The 27931-nt window shown below is 45.7% G+C and overlaps 1 protein-coding gene across 1 annotated transcript in view; it reads left to right on the forward strand.

Moving 5' to 3' along the window:
• Positions 1–4336: 4336 nt before the first annotated feature.
• The window catches only part of LRP8 (LDL receptor related protein 8), a 201365-nt gene continuing 177770 nt past the window's right edge, over positions 4337–27931 (forward strand). The window contains exons 1-2 of the mRNA XM_054165169.1: positions 4337–4487; positions 5322–5441. Coding sequence (XP_054021144.1) covers positions 4418–4487; positions 5322–5441 — 190 coding nt within the window. The 5' untranslated portion in view covers positions 4337–4417. The remainder of the gene's footprint in view (positions 4488–5321; positions 5442–27931) is intronic.

Raw genomic sequence — 27931 nt, forward strand, 5'->3', positions numbered from 1 at the left:
CATGTTTTCTGCGCTGCTTGAAAGAGCCCTAGCTCTGAGAGTGCACATAGAATCACAGAATTGTCATGCAGATGTCTGTCACTCAAACAAGCATGCATTCCACACCTGGCATCAGCCACGTCCTAGTATTGGTGAGAATAAGTTTCTCAAGCTCAATGAAACAAGTTCTTCACAACTCCATTGCATTGAGAACTCATCCCACACAGATGGACAAATGTAAACAAGGCTGTGTTTGTGTGACTCTTGTGTCTCTAATGAAGCTGTGCATAGAGACAGCCAGAAGACTTGTATTGACTAAGCAAAACACTGTGCAAAGTGAGAGCACATTTGAACATCAGGTCTAGATCTGCAAGATGGCAGCTGGATTCTTTTTCTCTCATGGAAAAAAGATCTCCCAGTGTTTTCCTCTTCTTTCCCTCTCCCCATTTCTTTGTTTTTCAGCCATATTTAAAAAACAAGTAATTCCATTCTGACCAAGCTCAAGTGTTTTAGTTATGCCCAAGACTCCATTCAGTCTCTTGTTCTTTAGGAACTGAAAATTATGAGATGGCAATATCTAAAGGGATAGGTGTGAAAACAAATTGATTAAAGACAAGCTAGTAAATCAAAAAAGAAAGGAAATAAATTACATTCAGAATCCAACATTGAAAAATGAGATCTCACTTTAAAAAGGACAATAAACATGGAGTTCATATTCCTTCATACAGAAAGACAGCTCTAAGAACATACAAACAAGAGGACTTGGACTCTGCCCACTGCTTAGCATGAAGGCAGGAATTCAGCACTAGCTTGAAAGACAGATGGGTTTTAAAGTGTTCTGCTGTCATAGGAAATCCATACAAAAATAATGAGAGACATTCCATGCAGACATCATCCTAAATTCCCATTTGGGTATTATTTTCTCATTGATGTTGTAATTAATGCTAAAATAATTTGTCTGTGAGCCTTCAAGATGCTTAGAGCTTTCTAGAGGGCTGCTAGGAGCTGAGGGAATTTTGCACCTCACAGAGCCAGACCTTGTCTCCGCTTCTGCCCTCCATGCACAATACACCACCTCTTTGCAGCTCTGGGGCCTAAACAAATAAGGTGGGGGAGAGAAATGGAGCAGGCATCTAGCTCACAGAATTTTTTAAAAGGAAAAAAAACCCCACAAATGTAGGCTTGGTGCTGCTATGAGGCTTCACCATTTGTGTCAAATCCTTTTGGGAGCCATAGAGCAAACAGCAGCCTATGGTACTAATCTGCAGCTTTACAGCATTGGTATGTGGTCACTGTATAGTTACATGAGACACTGTCAACTCCAGTTTTGCTCCAATTCATGATTCCTTTGTTAGTAGTAATAGGATAAATAGTTTGAAGTGAAACATCTTGAAAAAATCCCACTGTACTTGTTACTAAGTGGCCTCCAGTCTGCATTTCTGTTAGCTTTCACGGTGATTAGTCACTGTACAACAGCAAAGAGCACAGCAGACTACAGCAGTGCTCCTCCAGCATGCAAAAGATCTTGCCAGACACCTAATCCTCACTTTTTTTCTTCTTGGACCCTTCTTTCTTATGCTCATTAAAATTAATGGAAAAGGTCGCTATTGTGACTTTAGGTTTGGTTGCACTCAAAGGTCTATTGCCTAGGGATACTACTACAGTATAGTGTCCAGCCCTAGGATGGGAAAGATGGGCAAAAGCCTTCCATGGTAACTTCCCTCTAGCTGAATAAAAACTTCCCCAATGGACTGCTAAACTTCTCTTATCTTCTCCCTACTCCTTTGAAAGAGCTGTTGTGAAGACCAAGAGTGACAGAATGAAGCAGAAGATGGATTTGAAGCCACACTGGAAAAGCACTGTAACACAGCACTCTGCAGAACATGAGGTTCCAGGGAGCTGCTCTTCCCACCCACTTTTACATGGCAGAGCACTGCTAAATGGTCATGGGGGACATTTCAGTGATTTGCCAAGCAAGACCAGGAGAAGGTAGTCAAAATGGACTAACCTGGGTTTGAAGTTACACATATACTTAAGAAAGTGGCTGTGAGAATTGCTCAGAAAACAAGAATCTCTGGGTGTGAAATAAGGGCCATATCTGTGCATGTGTAAATGCAGCAGGTGAATCTGTGATGTGGTGTGGTTTACAGTTCAGTGGAAGCTCTGGTCACTACATGTTGCACTCTCATACCTGGATGATGGAGGGTCTGGTCTCTAGATGTTGCGTTCTCATAACTGAACAATAGAAGGTTTGGTCACTAGATGTTGCACTCTCACACAGAGACAATAAGTACCTCTGTGGTTTTGTTTGGCCAGCATGGCACTGTGTATCATACTGCTGCTTATGCCTGAATGATGGAGAACTGAGTGACAGCTTTAGGACAAAGAAGAGTTAGGACTATGGAAGTGAGAGATTGTGGCTTGTAGGAGAGACAGTTCTTGAATGATAAACTGATGAGGTTTGTAGTTTGACTTAAATCTGATCGTGATAAAACTACATATAATTTCTCTTACAAGCCAAATGGTTTCTCATGTCTGATTTACTTCACTTTTAGCACCTTCAGTTTCCCTCTTGCCTCTGCATTTCCTTGGAGACACGTATGTCCACAAGATGGTACTAAGCTACAAGCAGCCCTACAATGGCTGGTCAGCAAAGGCTGTTGGTCAGGTGTCATCAGAACAATTCACTCAAGAAAAGCTTATTAATGTTGTTTTCTTTGAGAGGCATTAGGCCAAAATACCTGTTGGGTTTTTTAAAACTCACATTCTGATTGGAATTGTAGCAAATTAGTGGTGTTACTGATGCTCTGCTGGATGACTTCATTATTGTCTTTGGAGCCACTTCCAATTCAAATTAATTTAGGGAAGAGAAGAATGAGGCCAGAAATTATAGTAGCTTTATGAATCTGTGTTTTGGCACAGAAAAAAAACCAAAACACCAAAAAAAGATAAAATTGACCTAATGTATTATAAATACCTCATTTGCTTTAAGCAGTTACTGCAATCTATCACATCAATACAGCCAAACCAAACAGGTGCCACATCGCTCCGTTTTGCATGCTAAAATATGATTCCAAAAGGCTTGGATAAATTGTTAATACTCCATAAGCTGCTGGTGAAACAGCTCAGCGATTAGCTCTCCTCCTCCTCACATGATTCCAACGCCATTAGTGGCACTACTAATGACTTGCAAAATTTCTGTTAAAGGCACAGGTGCATTTTCAGTGGCTCCCCAGTTGTGAAGCCAGTAGCTGTTCAGCGTTTGAAGCAGTGAAGTTTTGTTGCACTGGTTGATGTGAAATTAGCGCTCGATTGTTTAGATAACACATCTCCTCGTGCTAATCCTGTTGTGACGTTACATTCCAGTTCCTCCTGAAAAGCATCTTTTCATAGCAACATTACTGAAATTCTCCTAATGCTGACTGTGCTAAGGAAGCAGTGAACCGCTTCTCATCAGTGATGTGCCAAGGGGCTCACAAACACGGCCCCGGTGGCTCCTAGAGCGTTGCCTTTGTAGTCACTGAACAAAGTGCCCAAGCAGCAGGAAGGGTGACCCGGGCCTGCCAAGGGAGGTGGCCACCTTTACATACTTGGTGCATGTTTCACTAATTTGAACACAATTAAATGGAAATGACCACATCAGTATGGCCGTAATGAAATCCCTCAGTGGGAGCCCTGCAGTAATGAGGAACGCGCACCATTTGTGACTCGAGGCCATTTAAAAGACTCCTCGTGCTTAATTGACTTCAAATTAAGCCCACGAATGAAGCATCCGTTAAGTAGGCATATGGAGGGAAGCTCATGAGCCGAGGGCCCGACCCTGAGCACACGGCTCCGAGCACTACGGGGTTGTCGATCTCTGCAGGAAGCCCAGGGTACCGCAGTGGGGCCCAGGGCTGCCCCGCTCTGCCGGGATGCTTTTGCTGCTGGCAGCCCAGCACTGCCGGTCCTGCTGCCCGGAGATACTGTTGCCTCCCGCAGCACAGGGGGCACTTGGCCCCTCGCGAAGCAGCAGCAGGTGAGCCCGGCCGCTGCCGGCCCAGCCTCGGACGCGACGCAGGCCAGCATCCTCCGCAGCAGGGCCTGGAACGCGTGTGCCATCTGTGGGGCTTTCGGTGGCGGCCGCTGTACGGTGCCGCCGCGGCGCGCCCATTCGCGCGGGCCTGTCGGGGAAGGCGTCTCGCAGGTGTCCTTCCGGGTACGGGTTCCCCTGCAGGGCTGGTACAGGCGACCGCTCTCTCCGCGGGGCAGCGGCCAGCGGCGGCGGTGGCCGTGCGCAGCGGCGGCGCGCGGGGCCCGCCCAGCGGGGCGCGTCACGGCGCGGCGGCGGCGCGCGGCGCGGCGGGGGCGGCGCCGGCCGCAGTCGGCACGGGGCTGGCGAGCGGCGCGCCGGCTGCGCGCACCCTGCACATTGCCAGGGAGGGAGGGAGCGAGCACCATGTGCCGGCCAGCGCTCGCCCGGCTGCTGCTCCTCCAGCTGCTGCTGCTGAAGCTGCACCTCGGCAAAGGTGGGTCCGGTGCGGGCCCGGCGGCTCCCCCTCAGCGGCCGGGCGGCAGCGGCGTGCGGCAAGTGCGTGCCTCGCTTCGGCGCTCCCGGGCGAGGAGGGGGCGAGAGACCTGCCGCCCGGGTACCCACTCGCCGCGATGCCCCGTGAGAGGGTTGGGACCTGCGGAGGGCCGGGCACGCTTGGGGGTTTGCGACCTGCGGGGGTCGGGCGCGCTCGTCGGCGGGCGAATGCAACCCCAGCGCTGGTGACAGGAGCTGCCACCTTTAATCCCTTACTGAGGAGATTTGTGCCTCATCACAGCATCGCTGCACCGTGTTTGCAAAGCAGATTTGCTTCTTCGTCCCCATTCTCCCACCCTCAACTTCAGTTGGGTCAGTTCCCTTTAACTGGGCCAGCGCCGGTGCCTGTTACCCCCCGCATCCCCAGGTATCTGCGTTTTGCCCCGGTAACGGACGCGCAGGAAGTCCCATCATCAGTGTGCCTTATGATTTTTCTTTGTCTTTTGCATTTCACGTTTAAGCATCTTCTATTCCCAGGCTCCTTTTTTTCGCCCCTGCCTTTAAAACAATGCGGGGAAGCACGGGAACGGTCCCTTTGATCCCCGCACAAAGCAGCTTCGGGACCACCGCCGGTCTTCCTGCGGGTGCCGGTCTCCCCCAGCCCCGCACCGAGCCGCTCTGCCCTGGCGACTTCAGCCCCAGCCCCCACACTCAGCCGGCGGCTGCCCGGCTTGTGCGCGGCCGGGGCCGGACGGCGAGGCAGCCCCGGGGTGTCCCTGCCGCCCCACCATGGGAGCGCGCCCCACTGACCCAGGCGCGGCCCCGTGTTTTGCAGGCGCCGTCAAGGAGTGCGAGAAGGACCAGTTCCAGTGCCGGAACGAGCGGTGCATCCCCGCCGTTTGGAAATGCGACGAGGACGACGACTGCTCGGATAACAGCGACGAGGCAGATTGCCGTGAGTGTCCGTGCCCCGGCGGGGCGAGGAGCGGGGGAGCGGGGCCCTCGGCGCGCCGAGCCTGGAAGGGCGCGCTGCCAGCTGCGCTGTTCCTCGCTTTTATGAATGAATGAGTGAAGTCGCGCCGGCCCCGGCTCCGGCGCCGATTGGCTGCCGGGAGCAGCAGATCGGTGACGCGGCGCCCGGGCCCGCCGCGAGCGCAGGTCCACGCCACGGGGCAGCGGCTCCGGGCTGCCGCCGGGACCGGGGTCAGCGGGAGTCTGGCAGAAGCGCTCACCCACCCGTTCCCTGCCCGCGCTTTGCCCTGTCCCTGTTTGCTCCATGGCCGCCGTGATGTTCCGCCCTCGCCCCCAGCAGCATTTCTGCTCAGAGAGTCTAAAGAGAGCGTCCCGGTTCGTGTCCTCGGGGGAGCTGCGAGGTGTTTAACCCCGGGGGGAGCTCCGTCCCGGAAGCTCAGTGCCGGTGTCAGGCGTTCATGTGAAACCCTGTTTACTCTTAAGCATCCTACAACTTGTGGGGCTGGTGTGAATTTTGTGTTTAAATAGATGTTTGCAGCCTTGGCGAGGAGAAGGGAGGTGAACAAGTAGTTCTGCTTGAAAGTGTCAGCCACATAGCACTTAACTACATTTCTCTGTCGTGTAAGTGAGGAGAGAGCAGGGAGATCTATACTTTCAGTCCTAAGAAGGTGGCACTCTTGCCTTCTCCTGTGGTGTGCCCTTGATGCATGTAAGTGGCACCCAGTAAACTTTGCCTGATAGGTAGGGTTGTGCTGTTATTGCCTCTCTTGTTATTTTGCTTGCATCTTCTGACAGCCTATGAGACTTTGTCTCACCTGTGGAGTGTAAGGAGCATCTGTAAAAGAAGTTATACTTCTCTTTAAACGCTTTGTTTCTATCTTTGATTCAGAGTTTTAAGTTGCAGATACTGTAGCAGGTAACATATTTCTCGAATTCTCTCTGTGAATGTTTGTAAGGTTATAATTCACTGAAAGAGCTCTTGAAAGTTGCTAAACCTGGGGGATGTATCAAGAAAAGTGTGTTTGTCAGTTTGTGACTATCCAGTTAACAGCTTCACTAATAAACCTGTGACAGGTGACACTCAGAGTGACATCTAAGTAGATTAGTGTAAGGGCAGCAGGGGTTCCCAGACTCTTCTTCAGGAGGAATGCCTTGACGTTATAACATCAAACAACACTTGTTTTGGGTGCTTTTGTACTCAAGGACTTGATAGGCTTTATGTATGCTTAAGTTTATGATCTGGGGAGTTAGCAGTGTTACTTAATTCAGATTTAAAAATGTTTCATCCTGGAATGATACTGGCACTAGTTAGAGGCCTCTTGGATTTGTAGTGTTTCAAATTACAAGACATTCCTAGATGCTGAGGCTGACTGAGAACTAGCTTGGACCTGGGGGTAGTCAGAAGTGGGCAGGTTTTCTCCAAAGCCTGTGAGCTTCCAGAGGGAAACAGCAGTGGAAGCACTGGCAACCTCTGAGCAGGCTGATCGTGGTCTTCTTGAAGCCTGCTGTTTAAAAGTCCCTCTCTGTGTGGTTATACAACACTGGGTGAGCTGCAGGCTATACAGGGACTGTGCTTTGGGAACTGCTGTTTCAGAGGAGGTTGGGATCGTGGCTGGGTAGCATCTTAAGGAACAAATGTTGCACCCTGCACTCCACACTGAAGAGGTTTGTGGGCTGAGCTCCTTGCCTAGCACAAGCGAGTGGGTCATAATCTGGGCAGCTGCTTTGTCTTTGCCTTTTCCTTGCAATCTGCTCTCTGAATGTTGTGTCAGAAGACAGTGTAAAACAACATCCTGTGAGTGTGTGAATAGCTCTGTTTTGGAATGGTTAGACGGATAATTGCATCTGATTTAGTTTTGTTTCAGAGGAGTTACACAGTTGTTGAGTTTGGGGAGTTGTAAAAATATGCTGGCTACATTCTGATCTGGTGATTTTTTGAGATGTTAGGAAAACCAATTTCTTGATGTGGAGACATCGGGAAGAATTTTTTGCTTTAGTCTGAACTGGGCATTTATTACTGATTGGGGACATACTACAGAAATTACTCATGAACTTAAGTTAGTTCATATATTGCAACTGCTTCTTTAAGCAATCTGAAAGGCATTTCAGTTGCATTTCCCACACATTTTTCTTGCTTACATTGTTCTGAACTCTGTTTCCTTTTCAAAATGCATGCTGCTTTTCAGCCTATGTACTTTTTAGAGTTGTACTGACTGGGTGAAAGAATATGTGCCATTTTGTTTGCTTCTAGATATTCTCTCTGTTATCACTGCTGTAATAAAGGACACTTATTGAAAAACTATTTTAGGAATATATGCCATGGAAGGATCTGTTCTGGAAAACTCAGCATGCTGGAGTGGTGATGGAGAGGGAAAAGAATGTGCAGGTAGCTTGCTGGTGAAGAGTGCTGGTATGGACCCTGCTAACCCCTGTAATGACTTGCTTTTTTTTCCCTGATGAAACAGGATGGTCTTCATCAGTGTGAATAATTGGTTTGTGAAACAAGCTTGTCCCTGTGGTACACTGTCTATATGCACTGGAAAATTTTGTAACCAAGAGTGTCTTAAATAGTTCTGGAAGGAGAACTATTCAAGTAAGTACTGCATGTGCTAGAAGCCATCTTTGTCTAAGACTGACGTTATTTCCCTCCTTTCTCTAGATCTTTGCTGGTATAATGTTGGCTTTTTTTAAAGGAATTTTGGACTCCAAGGAGAACATCTCAGTAATCATCCAGTATAATCTCCTTACAATTTGCTGTCTGTTCATTCTCTGTTGTGGTTGGTAGTTCAGGTTATCTGCCTGTCAGTTACTATGGCCTGAAGCATGCAAAAGTAATGACCTCAGCTCTTACACAAATCAGATTACTCAGTAGTACTTTGTAAGGTGTGCTAAGTTTATCCCAGGTTGCCCCATAACCACCTTCTTGCGTATCACAGGGCCCAATTCTTTCTTGGTATGTGGCAATAGATTTTAGAGGTTTTATTTCTAGGAAACAAAAGAAATCCTGTTTTAAGAAAAAAATGGGGAAAAGGCTGTCTAACACCTGTTTTTAACTTAAGAGAATCACATGGTTCACTTGTGATAGGCAGTAGATGAATGGTAGAGAAGTGGGATTTGTGGCTTAATAATCTTATCAAGCATTGGTTGTTTTTGTAAGGTACCCACAGACTAGACTGTACATCAGGTCAATTTAAATTACTTGTACAGTTTTTGCATGCTCCAAGAAGCACCTTTAGACTTGAAACTTCATGCCACTTCAGTCTTTCTCATTTGAACAAGCATCATTTCTCCACAGGGTGCATAATTCATATTGCATACTTCAAAATGATCAAGTGCTTTTAGTAATGCTCATGATTTAGAACAGTCAAAGGGTGACCAGAAAAAGTAGAGGGCTCTAGTGGTATGAAGACAAATGCTGAGAACTTGGGTAAGCAAGGGAAAGCAGAGATTACAGAAGGTGCTTCACCTGTTGGGGAAAGGTTAAAAAAACCCCAATGGGGTAGATGTAGGTAGGAAGTAAAAAGAGACAAATCCTGGTGGCAAAAGAAGTGTGTGTAGCAAAGGAGGCTGCCAGGAGGAAATGCAACAGTGCTCATTTTACTGTATGCATGTGGCTTCTGAAATGTTAACAAGAGAGGAGGAGGAGATACTCGTTTGTGTGTGTGGTGAAAATACATAAAGCTGTATCCAGAATGCTTATATAAGGAGATGCCTTCTGCTGTCATCTTTTCAAAAGGTTAATGCAATTTATGAGAAAGGGAAAAAGAAAAAAAAAAGGGAGTAGAGAAGCTCTTTAAAATGTTGCTGGGTATCAATTAAAAGGAAACTAAACTTGCAAAAGTGAAATATTGAAAGTTAGGGCGTTTGCACGGCTGAGGAGATCAAGTCTCAGGCTCTGGAATTAGAAATTTGAGAGCTTAAATCTGTATAACGCTACTGGCTCTGCTCCCTGCTCAATCCAGTCTGTGTGGACCTGACAAGACAAAAGACCAGCTGCAATTTGCAGCTGTCATGATGTGTGCTATGTGTGATCCACACAATGAGGACAGGGCTCCAGGGCAGTTTGGGCCATGATTTTTTTAGATGCATTTTACTCCTTCCCTGCATAAGCAAGCGATGCTTTTTGACTCTTGGGAAACTCTGGAAAGTCAGGACTGAATTTTATAACCTATTTCAGAGCATGCTTGCAGGTGCAGAGTCATTGAGACTCTTCCTCAATGTGCTATCAGTTACATTATAAAACACCAGGGTTATTTTTATGGTGGGAAAAATTTCCAGTTTCTAAGGCACAGTGTTTTGGGAAGGGTTTGTTCCTTGCTGAGATGCTCAGAATGTGGGATACTAGGTTTTAATGTATGGCTCCCTCAGGATAGGTGGATGTTGTAGGGCCAGGTCATCCCTGGAGCCTGCAAGCTGTGTGCCCTACTGCTGTGTGACTCATCACCCAGAATGGAACGTCCTAGAGAGCTGCTTTGAGGGGGGAGTGGCTCTTCTTGCAAGTTTTTTTTGCTTGCCACTGCAGGAAAAACTTGCAGGTTGCAATCATACACAATGTGTTTGACACAAAATAAAAGCTTTCAGTTTGATGGTTATGTTTGATAGGATTTGATTTTTCTGCTGCAAGTAGGGTTTACATTATCTTAACTCAGACCTGTGAGTGGGTAAAAGATGCTGGATGACCTCTGCTTAAATGTTTCACTGTTAATTAAACCTTAAATGTGGCCAAGAGTATAGCTGCAGAAAGCAAGCAGCAGCTTAACCAGTTTCTTAAAACGAAACAGAAGCTGCAAGGCCTCTTCAGCTTTGCAGTACCTGCCTGCAGGGGGACACAGCCAATTACTCTTGCTTTTAAAGCTCCACTCTCCCTCTTTGCATTGGGAGAGTGTTGGTTGGTTCGGTTGTGTGTTGGGGTGGGGTTTTTTTGTGTTTGGTTGTTTTTTTTTCCTCTTTCTTTTTTTCTTCTGGTGAGTACTGTTCATAACAGACAGCACAGAGGCTGCCTCAGGTATGAGATGCAGTCTGAAGGGAGATACTGTTTCAAAGACTGTTCCTACCTATGCAGAATTCAGGGTAAGCACCCAGCCTCAGCAAAATTCTGCCTGCCTCAGCCCTTGCCCAGCCTTGGAACCACAGTTTGTGACTATAGCTGAGACACACGTTGCTATCAGGAGGAAGAAAGCATCCAGTTCTGCTGGCTTTGTGCATAGAGACTCTCCAGAGAGTATGACTCCTGCTGCCCATGCAAAAGCCCAAGGGGCAGCCTGAAACTTCCTGCTTTTCAGTTCAGATTTCACTAGAGATGCAATTTGGGAATAAAAATACATAAAAAGCCTGTTTGAAAACTAAACTCTGGGTCCTGTGAAAAGTTAAATATGGCCTGAGTGGAACTAAAACACAGGAGTGTAACAATGTGCCATGCCTGCAGCTTTGGGGGTGTGACAGTGAGACAGCAATCAGTCACAATTGCCACTTACGTTCTATACATTTGTTGTGCTCTGTTACCCTTTGCTCCAGTCTTTCTCTATGCTCAGTGCTGAGACTGTTCTGCATGATGGGCAGTAGCTGCATGTTACTCTGGAGATGCCTATCTATGATGTTTGTTCATCACCCTGTGGAGAGTTTTAGATTTCCTTGATGCTAGTTGGCATTTCCTTGATGCATGGTTGGATGCTCTTGATTATATCAGTGGCAGTTTAACTGAGTGGCTTGGCCAGCCTGCATGCTCATCCATCCTGGAAGTACTGGGAAGAGTTCTGCAAAGAGGCAGGGCTCATTTGCTTACCTGTTGCCTGCCTGTCCTGGTCTGTACAGTGTTCATCACAGGACCACAGGATGTTAGGGGTTGGAAAGGACCTCTGGAGATCATCAAGTCCAATCCACCTGCCAGAGCAGGACCAGAGAATCTAGTGTAAGTCGCACAGGAACACATCCAGATGGGTCTTTAAAGTCTCCAGAGAAGGAGACTCCACAACCTCACTTGGGAGCCTGTTCCAGTGCTCTGTGACCCTCACCATGAAGAAGTTCCTCCTCATGTTGAGGTGGAACCTCCTATGCTGTAGTTTGTATCTATTACCCCTTGTCCTATCACAGGGTGCAATTGAGCAGAGCCTGTCCCCTCCCTATTGACACCTAGCCCTCAGATATTTATAATCATTGATTAAATCCCCTCTCAGTCTTCTCTTCTCCAGATGAAACAGCCCCAGGACTCTCAACCTCTCCTCACCAGGCAGTACTCCAGACCTTTAATCATCCTTGTTGCCCTCCATTGGACTCTCTCCAGTAGATCCCTGTCCCTTCTGAACTGGGGAGCCCAAAACTGGATGCAATTTTCCAGGTGAGGCCTCACTAGAGTAGAGGGGGAGGAAAACCTCTCTCGATCTGCTGGACACAATTTTCATGTGCGAGGTAGGCTGAAAACAAGTTTAGTGATCTCTTGTGTTCCACAGTGAATGCTGTTATTTGCTTCTCTTCCTTTTTTCCTGATATTCTTGTTGTCTGTTCTAAGAAAACCAGCCTCCATGTTCTTTAGATTTCAGTTGTCTTCTCTGTGCTGCATCCCTTATCTAGAAAATCAAGTATTAAATACCTGTGGGATACATGCCCATTGCCATTGCCCCAGGTCCTGACATGTTCACTTGAGGAGCTTTGCTGTCTCTAGATACAAACTACTTCCCAGGGAGTGGTGGCTTTCCATCATTCCTGCTTATGGTCTGGAAAAGAGAGAAGTGGGATAGGACCATTGAAAAGAGAATGCTTGGGATAGCCATTATGGCTACAGAAGGAGGAGAACTTGAGTTTACAGAGTGCTGCTGTGCTACAGCAAGAAAGGACATGGTTCTAGGTACAGGTAAAAGGTGTGGTCTGAGAAGCTTTGCTGAGGTCAAGGAGAATGGGAAGATTGAAAAGAATGATTTAAATTCTGGAAGGGAATTATGAAAGGGCAGGCAAACCCAGCAGTGGCTTGGTTTGTTTAGTAAGGAGATGAGAGCTCTTGTTTCAGAGGCTATGAACATATTCTGCATGTTGAGCCAAGGGAGACAAGCTTCATCCCAAGCATTTTAAAGTAGGAAAAGTTAAAACAAAAGTCAGTGTAGAGCAGCTCACTTTTGTCTGCAATGTCACAGACCCAGGATTAGCACAAGTTTGAGATGTGATTTCTTACTGGTTGATGTTAGAGTGGAAGATAGGCTAATTAATCACAATGTTTAGAGATTAATTCAAATGAACAAAGCCCAGTTATGAGACTGGAGAACCAAGAGTAATGTGTTGGTGATCACATTTGTCTGATGCACCCAGAGAAAGAGATTGCCAGTGCTAGACTTCATTGTCCACCTAAAGGACCATTCAACACTCTGGAACAGCTGAAAATGTCTAAGCATTGATTCTCTTAGCTGTTTGTAGCAGACAAGCTGCCCAGCCTGTTTCTGCTACCTTTTAAATGGCACCAGCTCTTTCAATTCACCAGATTTACTGTGTCCTTGGTGTGCTGCAGACTGTGATGTTGGATCAGAGAGGTGTTTGTGGTAGGCTTGATTTGCTGTGAAGTTCTGCTGGTCCTCGTGCCATTGCTTCTCTGATGGCCTTTTCCTCACTGCAAGTTTTCCATTTACCTGTGGCTTTTCCCTGGCAGTTTCAGAGAGATTCCCAAGCATGCTGCTCTTCAGCTCTGTTTCTCCGTGCCTTTGCACACTGAGTAAAGTGCCATGGGATGGCTATTTCTCTTCCTTTGCTCTGCCAAGGAAAATGAATCAGTGAACTGAGTTTGAGTGATGGGAATAGAAATGTGTGTTGCTGCTGGTTTTCTTGTGCTGTGGCATGTCTTTGGTGGAAAAGCAGGTTGCCTGCTCCAGTGTGCTCTGCTTCCAGAGCAGACAGCTGGTTCTAGCCAAAGGGGAGTCTCTGCTCTTCCACGGAGCATGTGCGGGAAGTGTTGGAAGTGCCGAGTGTGGTTTTTCTAATTCTCTAGTTCCTGTTGCAATTATTAATATTTAGATAGCCACAAGGAAAGGGGCAGAAGGCCCTCTGATAAAATGAATGCAGATTTTCTTCTCTGTGAAGAATTCTGTCTGAAATACAGAAGATAACAAACTGGTTAGACTTTTAAGAGTTATAATGCTGTAAGCTAGTTGAAAAAATAAAATTAAACCCATCTACACTGAAAGATCTTCAAAAGCCAGATTTTAACCCAAGAGAAGCCAGAAGATTTTTAAACCAGGCATGTGAGCTCCTTCTCTGATGGTCCCTCAGGGTAAGATACATCCTATGTCTTGCCCTAATGATAATACCCTGTTACTGTGGTTCTGTTCCTGGTGACGTCTGTGGCTTTTCCACCAAAGCTAAGGCCAATGTGGCAGCCCTGTGTCATGCTCCTCATGAAGAGGGCAATAAATGGTGCTGCAGGTCTTCTGCAGGTGACTTGTGGTTGTGCAAGCAGTCAGCATCAGAGCCAGGAACAGACGTGAGGTCATCTACTACCAGTCCAGTGCTCAATATGCACAACCATATTGCTCACTGAAGAGGTGTCTGTTGGACTAGTGGAAATGGTTCAATTTTTCCACCAGGTTTCCTGGCTTTTTTCTGTCTAAGCTAAGGCCTGGTGGTCATTTTAACCTTACAGTTAATGCCAAGAGAAGTGTTGGAAACTCAAGAGAGAACAGGATTTAGAGCAGGCTTAGCATAAGGCTGGCAGCCTTTGGGCTGCAGCCATGTAAAGGGAGCTTTATTGCCTTTTTTTGTTTCTTTGCTGTTCTGTTTCTGATCTATCAGTATTATTTTGCATTATTAGTATTTATTAAATGCTGGAGAGCGTGTGTGGCACTATACCAGGACCAGAGCAGCCAGGGACTCGGTTTCCATGGCAGCAGGAGCACAGTCCTGTACTTACAGAACCAGAAGGACTGTTTTTGGCAGCTGCAGTCTGTGCTGTGATTACTTTTTCTTTTTAAAGATAGATATATAACTTAAAATCTGATTCCTTAGTGCTGCAGAGCCTTGTCCATCCTGAGGGAGAATTTTGCCTGCTGTAAGTTCCTTTATCTTTTCTGGAGTTGTGGCTTGTTTTCTGTAGCTTCTGTGTGTGATTTCTTTTATTTGCAAACCACTGAAAGAGGTGGGGAAAGAGTATGTTTAAAATTCATTGAAATGCATGGAAATTGCCTCTGGATTTTGGTTAAATGTGACATGTTACATTGTTGTAGATGTCTCTCCCTTTCCAAGTAGCCTATAGCATAGTTTATCAAGTAAAAAACCCAGCTGTTGAATAAACTAATGTGTACCACTGACAGTAAATTCTTAATTCCTTTACTCATTTAGGTAACTGCTCCATATCCAGGTTTCAACTTTGTTTTGTGTTTTGAGCGACCATGGTTTGTATTTTTGTCATGTTTCCTTCCTAGAGATGCAAAGTATAGTATGGTGTACATTGAGGTGATGTTTTGCTTCATTGCATAGTGAGTTTAAATCACTCACAGTGATTTAAATGCACAGTAATAAGACAAGGAACATGGATACAAACTTGAACATAGCTTTCACCTCAACATGAAGAGAAACTTCTTTACAGTGAGTGTGACAGAGAATGACTGGAGCAAGCTGCCCAGAGAGGTTTTGGAGTCTCCTTCTCTGGAGCTTTTCCAAACCCACCTGGATGCATTCCTGTGTGGTCTACCCTGGGTGATCCTGCTTTTGGCAGGGGGGGTTGGACTTGATGATCTCTGGAGGTCCCTTCCAATCTCTGACATTCTGTGATTCTGTGATTTTATTTGTATCCCAGGTCTTTGTTCAGCTATGAATTGCCTGGCAGAGGTTTTCTGTCAGTCTTTGCTTTCCATGTACTAAGTTTAATGTGATTTATTTATTTATTTATTTCAGGCTGTTTTCTATTTTTATTGAGCTAGATGAGTAAGGTTGTGTAAGGTGCATGTGTCTGCTGCAGCACCAGCTATTTGGCTTGCTGACTTAACAGGGGTTGTATATCAGTGAGTCTTGCTGGATATGCAGATATGATGCCACTCTGTGTGGTCCAGGCAGTAGCTAAGAGCATAACAATCAGCAGCAGCAGGAATGGTGAATGCACTTGCCCCGAGAGTAAAAATGTCAGATGTAAACTTACAACTGTTCCTGGAAACTCCTTATCTATCCTGAATCACAATTGCATCCGTGGAGCTCCTTGTTAAACAGAGAGCAGTGTCCCAGTTCCTTTGATAACAGCTGTCAGAGTTGACTGATCTAGGCCAATAAAGCATCTCTGTCCCCGTGCCTGAGTGGCTCTGTTCAGGTAGCAGAGCGGTGTCACACATTTGTCACCCAGTGGCTGCTTAGTGGCTTAGCTTTCTGTGATTTCTAAACACCATCTTAGGGATCTGAAAAGTGGTGCTTAGAGAAGTTATCCTTTGCCCAAGGCTGGAGAGTGATTCAGCAACTCATTGTGAACATGAGTGACTCATGAAGAATGTTCCCAGTTTCTCTTTTGCTGGTCCATTATCATATTGTCTTTCACAGATAATCATGTTCTTGGGATTAAGGACTGCTCAAGGGCCTTATTTTTTGCCTTTGCCATGCACAGTTTGTGAAGTACACAGAGAAATCTCAGGGGTGGTGTAACTCAATGTTCCAACATTTTAGTGTTAGGTCAAGTGCAGGAATGACTTGGGATGGATCAGTTCTTGCACTTAGTAACAAAGACTCACAAAACAGAGGTGCTTGAAGGGAATGTGATATTCGTTTTGCTTCTCCTCAGCTGTCCCAAAGGCCTGCTTTTGAGACTGCACATGGTAGATGTTTCATCACTAGAAAGACTCTTTCCGTTCCCTGGGGGGACTCTGTCTCTCAGACCTCCTTTACTCCCAGGCCCACCCTTTGCTGCTGTTATCTGAGCACTAACTATTGAAGTAATTTATCAGTAGTGCACCCTTGCCTCAATAAATTCTTTGTAACATAACCTTGACTGGCAAGAACCAAGCCAAACAATAAAGATACAATGTAGATTGCACAACCTTTTAAGTTTGCACAATGGCACTCGTTTCTTCCAGCTTGATAAGCAGGGCTGCATCCTCACCTTGGTGCCAATCACAGGTAGCATTTAAATTAGCTGGGTACTATTGGGGGATCCCATTTGGCTTGTTCTGCAATTTAGAAGGGGTAATCTGTGTAGGCATAATTCTTTGGTGGATAATAAATGATGAGTTTCAAAGGGAAGCTCTGGTACAGTCTCTGCCAGGATCACATTAGTGGATTGAAATTGCACTTTTTACTTCAAGGAATTGCTCTTTGCCAGGTGATTTCTGTTCCCCTTTGCAGAAGAGCTCTTTAACACAGATTTTTGTCCTATATTTTATAGAATAATGTGTTATGTATGCTTGCCCAAGGTGCTTGTGCATGTTGATTCCTGGAGTTCAATGAGGATCAAGGAGCTGCGTTGACAGGTGTAGGAAAGAGCCACATCCATCCAGGTCCTGACTGGAGGGACTCTGCTCATGGCATGGCACTTCAAGGACTGTGAGTGCAGAGCAGAGGAGAAATCTTGGAGCCTGCAGTGTAAATCCAGGAGCCACTTTCTAGGAGGAAATGATAAGTTAGGTGGTTAATTTTTCTTCATGGCTGTGGATGAGCATCTGTCTGAGCAAGGTGGAGCCTTTCTTGGGCTTACACACATCAGCTTGTTGTCTTGGAATCCTTTTCATTCAAGTCCTTCCACAGGAGCTGAGCCATTGGTTCTCCTGGCCCTGTTTCACAAAGTGCCTGTCCTCAATAGCAATGCACAAGGCCTTTGTTAGCACTTTCTCTTGCTCAGGCATTGAAGGAGCCTCTCCAAAGCCTGGCTGAGAGCAAGCATTTCTTCTCATTTGATAGTGTGCACAGTCATGTTAATGCTGCTGGCCCTACTCTGTGCACATGTTTGCAGAAAGGGTTAATAGCTCTTGCATCAATGCTATACTGCAGCTGGCTGGAAGCTAAGTTCACCCTGCCCAGATCTGTTGAGTTCATTTACAGTATTTTTAAACTTTGAGATTGAAATCTGGAAAGCTGACAGTGCTGGAGAGACTGGAGCTGACAGGGAGCTTCACACCTGTTTGCTGTTGCCTCCAGTTCAGGGCAGTTGTGCACCCAAGTGTTGGGCACACTATGAAGTGTATTGGCCAGCAATAACCCAGAAGCTGTGTGTTCACTGAACAAAAGCCATCATCTGTCACTGAGCAGTTCTGATCCTCCAGCTTTCAAGGTCAAGACAGATATTCAGCATCATGGGAAATGCTGCTCTCCTGCAGTAGAAGCCAGATTTGTGCTGTGGTGGTTTCAGAGTCCTTGGCTCATCAGGGTTCTTGCTCTGTCAGCCTCATCTCTGTCCTACAGCCCACTGTAGGAGGGTTTAAAAAAATCATGAATCCAAAATATCCCTTCAGGAGACTGCTTCTTTCCTACCTTCTCTGTGCAAGCTGGATTGCTGTCACAGGATGTCTGTAACAGTAAGAATTGGGCCGTGATCTCTGTTACTATGCTGTACCTTGTTGTGCAGGCTTCATTATCCTATCAGAGTTAAAGTGCAAAAAAGATGCTCATCTGGCAGTGTAAACCACAGAGAGGGAGGAAAGCAGCCAAGTACAAGGCCTAATTTGCCCCCTTCCCACAAGAATGTTTTTTTGTTTCTTTCTGTGGGTTTGGAGGTGGTGTTTGGAACATAGTCAGGGACTGGTTTAGGTGAGACCCTTGGTGTATTGTTTTGAACAGGGTTTTTTCCCTGCTACTTATTTTCACTGAAGTCTTGTGGATTTGGTTTCTTGAGAGAAAGTACAAGCTTGGTGGGACCTAGAACAACAAACCAAAATTCCCTTAAGCTCTTCTTTAAACATCATGGCCATTTTTTGTGACTGTGGCACACTTGCAGGCTGGTGTCATCTCTCCCTGAGCTGCTTGGGATGAATCTGCTGTAGTTGAAGCTTTTTGGTGCATCAGCTTGACCTTTAACATAGAAAAAGGGTGTGTGGAAATAGCATTTTCCTACTGTAATCAGTTGGGATTATCTTTTACTCTGTTAGTTTTTTCCCTCTGCTTCTCTAATAGAGATTTTTACCCCAGTTTGAGATAAGAATGCTGGAGGTGTCACTGCCTTACCTGGGCTACATTCTCAGCAGTAGATGAGGAGGAGAAGATTCTTTTCTGTTTGTGCTCTCTGTGTGAGACAATTCCATTTCTCATTGGATATGAACTGAAAGACTGAGGACCTCATTTTATTCTAAAGTGTTAGAAATCAAAATACTCAATGATAAGTATCTTGGGATCTGGGGAAGATGTTTGTTGTGTGTTCTGCTCTAATTAATTGCTACGTTTGCTGGGGTTTCCTTATTGCTTTCATCCATGGACAGCAACATTCCCTGATTAGAAATTGGAAGGAAAAAAATACCATCCTGTCTGCATGCTGGCTCTGCCTGATCTCGCTGCTGCAGAAGCCTCTGAGGAAATGCTGAGCTGTTATTTCAGATTGCTGACTAACAGCTTGGCCCTGTAGCTTCATAGCACAAGCCTGACCTTCTGCCTGCTGGCACAGCTCTGCTGAGACTGATGTCTTGTAGCTGGAGAAAAAGGTTTCTGTGTGCCTGGTGAGCACGTAGGGAGATGAGCTTGTGTGGTCTGTGAGGTTCTGCTGAGGGAAGAGCTCTGGCTGGCTTTGCTGTGCTATGGGGCTGTACCCATGTAGCTATACTGGCAGAGGCTTCTCCAGTGTGTGTGCAAGGCCACTGCCTCCCATCCAGGCAGATTTTCACTTGTGTTCTGTCACCTGAGGTGAATTTTATGAAGTTAACAGTGAAGGGAACATGCTTGGGGAAGATGCTGGCTAAAATGTCACATTTTAAGGTGATGTTTCAAGAGACTGTTTTGTCCTACACAAACAGTCACAGCTGGCAATGAGGAACCTGTCCAAACTCAAAGGCTGAGGTCCTGTTTTGGTCACAAAAATGTTTTCTGCAGCATTTTTTGTACTGTGTTATCCTGCTTGCTTTCAGCCTCCAGAAGCACATGGAGCATCACCACGGCCCTACCAAAAAACCAAGGTGCAATCCTGGTCCATGATGCATGCTTTGTAGTGGTACAGACTGAAGTGGGTTTTGCACTGCTGCAGGCAGAATGATGGTGTGGAGGGAGAAGAGGAGGCCTGCTGGGGACATCCCAAGTTTGATCACAGTTGTGGGTTCCCACCTAGTTATGTGCAGAGTAGATGAGGCGGGCAGCAGTTTCTGGGTTTGGACCACAGCTTTGTTCCAAGTGAGGATTAACTCCTTGGTAATTTTGCCATGGAAAAGGGAGTGCAGTCTGATTCCATTCGTGGCCATAGGCAAGTCATGAAAATAGAACTCATCCATATTTTATTGACTGTTCATTCAGGCTGTATCCAGTGCTTCTTTGGCTTGTGTTCTCCAGTGTCCTGCTGAAGGGAAGATCAGTCACATACATATTTTAGTTTGTGATATCCCTAGTTGAAGAATGATCTCACTTTCAATTTGCAGGCTCTAAAATTGCCTCCTCACCTGCTAGCAGGCTGCTTAGTCAGCATTCAGAGTTTTGTTCACTTGTGGAAAGAGCTAAGCTCAATCCTACCTGTGATTCCTACAGCTAAAGCAGGCTCTTTGTGTGCTTACCCTCAGCTCTCTTTGATTTTGGGAGCAGAAAGACTCAGAGTTCTCATTGTAGTACAGGGTGTAGCATGTAGGTCTGAACTTCACCACAGGAAGTCTGAAAAAGCAGGAAATGACAAGGTTTGGGGTAATGTTTAAATTGTATTGAGAGCCCACTCCTGGCAGTAAATCCTCACAGTGCCTCTGGTCTTCATGCTGCCCAAGACAGTGAACATAGCAGCAGCTATGGTTTGCCCAGGCTTGGCCCACAGTTTGCAGCCTTACCTGTCACAGCAGAAATGGGCTAGAGGGAAATGAGCAGCATTCCTCAGTCTCCCAAAATGGTGTGCAGGCTGTGCTCCTACCACCACTTGGGTATCCCCAGTCCCAGCTCCTTGTCCTTCGTGACAGTCTTGTCTTGGCCTGCCTATGGTTTGGAAAGCCTCAATATTCTTGCTTTAATCCAGTTGCTTATGGAAAAAAACCCTTAAGTTTGTGTTTCGGTTTGGATATTGTGCAATATATTCCACTGACAAAAAACTCTATACCCCCCCCCCCCCCACCACCACCCCTGAGCCATTTGGAGAGGCCACTTCTGCCATGCTGCCTGCAATTAGATTGCAAAGCCTGTTTGTTGTGACTCTGGGAGCAGTGAGTCACTGTAAACCTCTTTAATTCCCTTACATCAGAACTGCAACTTACATCCTGCTTTTTCAGTCCCCATTCCTCAGCTAATATTAATAGCATTTCCCTAATAGATGGGTAATAACACATTTGCAGGGTATTAGATTTTTGGTTTGACTGAATGCAGTGGCCAGGAAGCACTGCCAGCTGTGCAGAGGCACTCTATACTTCTATCCCTGGTGTTTAAGTGTCTGATCTTGATGGGTGTTTGTTTTGCTGAGCTTTTAGTAGCTTGGACTTTTGGTCAGACAGCATTATGGCTGTGTGAGTGTAAGAGGAGGCTGTGTCTTCCTTTAGATGAAGATCAGGCACCCGTGGTTCAGTCCTTCTGAATCTATTGTATTGTATTCCAAAGTTTTTCTAGGAAGATGTCTAGAGAGTAAAGTTGTACTGCTTCTGCAAGGATCTTGTGTCAGAGGACGCTGCTGCTGAAGGCTTCATGCACCCCTTCTGACGACATCATTCAGTGGCTGTGTTCTGGAGGAAGATGCAAGTGAGAGGCAGGCCTGCTGAAAGGTGGCAAAGCAGCCTCTGGCTGTGGGATGTAGGTGATCTGGACAGTTATGTCTGCAGTTCTGCACTGGGAAAGTGCCTCCCTGTGTACAGAGCTTGTGGTGTGATTTTCATGAATGCAGCCTGTGTGATTGCCCAACATGGAGAGCCCATGAAGGGCAGGAAGAGGATATGAAGGGAAAGGCAGGCTGAAACTTGACAAAACATGTCCCTGTTTCAGCAGGCTCTGTGGCAGGCTCTCACCTCAAGGAAGCTGTGTAAACTTAACCTCAGATGTCATCAGAGGAAGTCCTCATCTGGAAATGAAGAGCTGTTTGTGCTCAGTTCCTTCACCTCAGCCTGCTGGCAATATTTGTGATGGTTTGCTCTGTGTCACGTAGACCTCACCAGTACTTTGGGAGTGGATGACTCCCTTGCAGCATCACAGAATGCTAGTTTGGTCCCCTCTGTCAGGCTGTAGAGCTGAGTGGCTTTCCCCATCTTGTGACAGAGGGACAGGGTGACAGCTGCCAGGCAGCAGATACCCACCAGGAAAGCAGGAGAACTTTGCATTGATTTGATGTTGCTGTTTGCTGTGGAGCTGTTGCTGTGACCACAGAGAACTCAGGGGTGCAACTGCATGTCAGTAAGGTGTGTGGCTGCTGCAGGACAGCAACAGGACAATAAAAATGCCTACCTTACCTGTTTGACTGCTAGGACAGATAGGCCCCAAAAGTTCCATTTAGGTTATTCAGTAAATGCCCTATTTTCTAGAAGGCTTATTATAGCCATCAAGAGATGCAGGGTGCTTGGCTCTATTAAAATGTGGGCTACTTATTCAGGCAGGGGCAGGAAGTTGGTTTAAAACCCAGGTTTTTATTTCATATTGGTGCCTTTTTGAGTTTGCACCGACAAGCCTCTTCAGCTCTCATCTTCCCAGCTCACCTGTGTGTGAGATGGGAAATGGTTTGTCCCTTATTTTTGTAAAACAGTGCCTGGTGAAAAGAGCGGCAGAGGAGCTTGGTGTTGCTGTTGAGTTAAATGTGTGTGTGCTTGCAAACATAATCAGCAAACTGGCACTTGGTCAAGAGAAGCAGCTTTTGAGTTTAGAGGGCTGTACTTCTGAATCCAGTAAGAATATTGAATGCAACCCAGATGGCATCCTGGAGGGAAGTTTTGTGGCATCAATTAGCTTGTAGGTGACCATGCTTCTAGCCAACTGAGAGTTATTTGGCAGCTTGCCACTTGACTGCTAGAGAAAATGCAAGAGCAATGAGATGAGAGTTCCTGAGAGACAAAGAAAAAGACGTCTTCACTTGAAAAAAGAGATTTGTGGATAATGTTTCTTAAATGATTTAAGCTGCCTGCTCTTGTCCAGCCACATATTTCAGCCTCATTTATGTACACTTCTTTGCCACATTTGTATAAATAAACCCATTTTAAACTTCTCTCACATTTTGTTCTCTGGAAGGGATCTGCAAACAGAAGGGGCACCAATAGATGGGCCAGTGCCCTGGTAGCTTTAGGAGGTGAGCTTAGTTCAGCATTTCTTTTGGAAGTGATGTTCTTATCTAGATTTAAGACTTGGATATTTCTGCTGCAGGGTGTTGCACTCTGGACTCAAATGGAGCTGCCAAATCCCTAAAAACCTGCCTGGATGGTAGTACCACAGCTTCATCTCATCTCAATGGGAACTGAGTCTGAGGAGCACCCATTATGGGCCAGGGACTTCCCTGATACCGGAATGAACTGGGGATGGGTTTTGTTGACTTACAGAATGCTCACCAGCTTACAGAAATATTTCTGCTTTCTTTTTTTTGTTTAAAATCTGTTTTAAGGAGACTTAAAATAATCTCCACGAATCAGGTGCTAGCATTTCAGCTGGGTTTTGCATCTGTGCGATGAGGGATAATTAGGTTTGTAGAGCAGATGTTCTGGAAGCCTGCACTGCAGTGTGCCTGCCTGTTTCTGGCTACAAAGATTTACCCCTGGGTGTGCTTGTTTCCTTTTTATGTAGGAGAATGGCAAATTCCCAAACACCTTTCTGTATCCAGTAAGGCCTTCAAGATCTCAGATCAGATTTAATCAGTAAATGCTTCACTGAGAGCTTCAGAAAGGAGCCGATTTGCTCCCAAGAATTTCTTAGCTGCTTAGTGCTGAGCTCTGCACTTGAAATGTGTTGTTGCTTTTTTCAAAATGAGCAGAAGTATTTGCAAGGAAGTAATGATGATGGTGAGACTTTTCCCTCCATTCTCCTGAGGCATAACCATTACAAAAAAAGCCCCCAGGGACAGCAGATGGACACCTGCCTCCACTGCCTGCTGGAGGAGGAAACAGGGTTTTATAACTAGCCAGATAGGAACAAGAATGTGAATTGTGAATCTGGATGTATGCTAAGCGTGACCTAGGACTTCTTAAAAAATAGAATGTTCTTCATGGCACTTTTTTGATCTGGAGGTGTGGTCTTGCTCAAGTTTTTTATCACATCACAAGGTTGCATGCTTCTCCTGGTGTAGCTGTTAAGAAAAAGACAGTGCTTTGCTTTTCACAGAATGGTTTGGGGTGGAAAGGACCTCCAAAGGTCATCCAATCCAACACCCTCTGCAGTCAGCAGGGACATCCTCAACTAGATCAGGTTGCTCGGAGCCCTGTCAGCCTCACCTTGAATATCTCCAGGGATTGGACCTTTTGAAAAGCATTCAATGGAGGGAGCACTTTAAAGTCCTATGTTGTACTGACTTTTTACTGACCAGGTAATATACAGCTGAGCTTTCCCTCATCATTCTATCAGGTGTGCCTTTATTTCATAGACAAGGGCTCAGGCAGCTGGTCTGTTTTCCAGAGGCAACCAGTTTGCTTCTGTTCCAGAGGGGACAGGACTCTCTCTTTCAAAGTAGACTTTGCTGGGTCATTGCTTCTGGCATTGGTCCATACAGCAGATGTTTTGTTCTTACAGCTTCAGAAAGATACAGTCTGAGAGAACAGCAGCAGCTTCAAGGAAGGATTTGGAGACAGCACTAAATGTAGAAGCTTTCAAAGCTTCACAAGAGGGCATGTGCAGGGCAGGGGGCAGGGGAGAAGACACATTCAAAGTGATGCAGTGGGAGATTGTATTTTGGGATATGCTTTCAAATCAGAATAAAAAATGGACACTATCTTCTTATCTTTTCTGCTGCCTAGCTGGACTCTGTTACACTCCAATTCCATCATCATGATCTTGGAGGTGTTTCCCAACCAAAACGGTTACCATAGAATTGTCAGGGTTGGAAGGGACCTCAAGGATCATTTAGTTCCAACCCCCCTGCCATGGGCAGGGACACCTCACACTAGGTCAGGTTGCTCATAGCCACATCCAGCCTGGCCTTGAAAAGCCTCTGGGATGAGCCTTCCACCACTTCCCTGGGCAACCTGTTCCAGTGTATCACCACTTGCATGGGGAAGAACTTTATCCTAACATCCAATCTGAATCTACCTGGTTCTATTTTTGCTTCATTCCCCCTAGTCCTATCACTACCTGACACCCTAAAAAGTTCGTTGGTTCTATGAGTCTGTGATTCCAGTTTGAAGTCAATGGAAATTGCAGGGATTTCCTTGATCTGGTTCTTGTCTTTCATTGTGACTAGTGAAGAAAGAAACACAGGCATACACTCTGATATTTTACCAGTAAAGCTAAAGCTTAATATTATTTTTAGATCTGATGTTTTAAAATGCCTGCTGAGCAAGCTTTCTGCTTCTGCTTTGCATGAGAATGAACATGGCAATCAGACCCTTATGTAAATAAAACCTGCAGCTCACTCAATCAATATTTTGTTGGCACAGATAGAAGAAAATCATAGCGGAGCAAGTTAATTTTCACAATTAATGCTGATCTTGCAACAGCAGTCACCTGAATCACAGAATCACCAAGGTTGGAAGAGACCTCAAAGATCTCTGCAAAATCCTGGTCAGGGAAGTTTTCCTCTCCAGAGGTTGCATTGTCACAGCACTCTTTTGTTCTGAAGAATTTCCATGGAACTTCTGGCAGAATCCTGTTGGAGAGCGGCATGCTTCTACTCTTTAAATCCCACAGGGATTAAGACATGCTGACAACTGAGTCATCCGAGTGACTTTCCTCTCATCCTCAGTGCAGGATGAATCCTCACCATGCTTGATATGGAGAAAGTTTCGGTTCTTTCCTCTCAGTCACTTCCAGTGATTATGCAGTGATCTCTCAGCTGCTGTGAGAGAGGGAGTAATAAACGTGGCAGAGGGTTGCTGTGCGAGTACAGTTTCTGTTGCTGGCAACGTTCAAAGTCTGTTCCAATTTTCACTTTATTCTCTCCAAAGAATCCCTGCAAAATGTTCTAATATCTTGTCAGGGCTGAGCTCCAAGGATACTGTGTGAACTGTCAAACCCCAGAGTGCTGCAGTGCTTCCTGTGTGCAACAGCAGCTGGTGCAAGGAGGAGATGGAAGAGTGCACTGCTCCCTTCTGCTCCTGACAGCAGGGAGATCTTGTAAGGGGCACTGTAATGTTTGAGTACCTGCTGGGATAGTTTATTTTTGTTTTATCTCTGAGGCACAAAAATCTCACCAAGCTGTAAGGCACTTAAAATTTGGAAACTCAGCTGCTGATCATTAGCACCAAGAGCTGAACTTTAAATCCGATGCTGCCAAAGGTGTCTGAGGCTAACACAGTGATTTTGAAGGCGTTGGGATGTTTCCAGATACAAGGCTGCTAATCTTCTATCAGACAAGACCTTCATTTAACCTCTGGGCCCTCTGCAGTGTCTGCTCTTGTGTTGATGGGTTATCGGTCACTATCAAAAGTCCAATTTAATCCTCAGTCAGAATTCAAACTTCTGTGGCTTTCACATTTTGAAGTCAGTGCTGCTGCTCGTGTGGGTTTAGCAGGAGCTGTGAGGACATCAGTTTTTCCATTCACATATGGCCAAGGCTCATACTTTCTCCCTCCCCAAGCAGTTGGGCATGCTGCTGCATTCCTATCAAGTCACTGCTCTTGGGCTCTTGACTTTCCTGTACTTGGGGGACTTTTGTGACTTAACTTCTCCATTTCATAATAGTGGGTGCTCCTTGGTGGTGCTGTTCAGTATCTGATCTGAATTTTCTTTAAATGCTCTTCATGTTTTGCAGAAATTACAACAGGAGGACTTGCCTCTTACCCTCTTGTCTAGTGATGACTCTGCAACCTATCAGGTTTACGCAGCTGCCAGGGAGTCAGGTCTCAAAAGTGACCATCTCAGTGTGGGGAAGAAATGCTCTCCTAAAATAATCAGAGTAGTTGTTGTTTGGGGAGTTGAAGTTATTCTGCCACAGCTACCTAGGAATCTCGATTGTTTACCCTAAGTGCAGCTGCTCTTCAGATGTTGCAAATTCTATCTGCTTTAAATGGGTTTTGCAATTTATCAGATCCACACACAGAAAACCAACCCAAATCTTGGGTATCCATAAATGCTCATTCATTTCTATTGACATTTACTGCTGCTGTATTTGAGTCAAAAGGAATAATTAAGTAGTACAAGAAATAGGGAATAGTTTTCTCTTTCCAGGCTCCAGATATGCCAGCTGTGAGAACACGCTCATAGAATGATAGGATGGTTTGTTTTGGAAGGAACCTTTAAGTATCATCTGGTCCAACTCCTCTGCTGTGGGCCAGGACAGCTTCCACTAGATCAGGTTGCTCAGAACCCCATCTGACCTGGTCTTGAATGCTTCCAAAGGATGAAGCATCCTTAATTTCTCTGGGCAACCTGTTCCAGTATCTCACCACCCTTCCACAAATAATATCATCCTTATATCTAGTCTAAATCTCCTCTCATTTAGTTTAAAACCATTTTCCCTTGTCCTGTCACTACAGGCTCTCCTAAAAAGTCTCACTCCATCTTTCTTGAAAGCCCTTTTATATATTGAAAAGCTGCTGTAAGGCTCCTAGAAGCTTTCTCTCCCCCAGGCCAAGTCTCTGTCTGCTGCAGCAAAAGGAATTCAGGGGTATGGAATGTATTGACATTTGGATTCTGTGGTGCTGAAGTGTTGGGAATATCTACTCAGCTAGGCAAAGGGGAGGAAAATACTGGGGTGGTAAAATTGCAGCAGCTTCAGAAAAGAAGCTGCATGGGACTGATCTCACTGCTGGAGGCCAAGCAGCAGCAAGGATGTGAAAGACCAATCTGCTCAGTGATTAGAAAATCCAGCTGTGTGTTTGAGAGGCAGGCCTTGGCAAGTGAAGGCTGCAGCCCTAATGTGGTTTACAAAAAGGACAGATTGGTAGTGGTGTTGGGTATGTTGAGTCCAGGGCTGTGCCTGCCTGCTGCTAGGCTCCATCTAAGGGGGCTGCTGACTCTGTGCTGGGATTTTCTGGTGTCTGTCAGCGCTGAAATGTGTTCATCGAAGGAGCTGCTGCCGGTGTCAGACATCCACATGCAGGGTTGTCACAGTCTGGTTATTCTGCAAAGATTAGTTCTTCTATTGACTTTTTGCTGAAGATTGGCATGCATTTCCTAAGGAAAATCTGGACACCCAGCCCTAAAAATAGCCAACTGGCTTCTAAGTAGTTTGCAGCCAGTCTGTGGCCTTAGAGGAAACAAATCTGTTCATGAGCTTCTGGTGAGCCAATCCAATCTGTGACTCTGTCCAGTCTTTTACATGTTCTCTTAGCCCAGAGCTTTGACAAGTTCACAAAATCACCCACAGTG

This window comes from Dryobates pubescens, chromosome 11, assembly GCF_014839835.1.
Source record: "Dryobates pubescens isolate bDryPub1 chromosome 11, bDryPub1.pri, whole genome shotgun sequence".
Lineage (NCBI taxonomy): Eukaryota > Metazoa > Chordata > Aves > Piciformes > Picidae > Dryobates > Dryobates pubescens.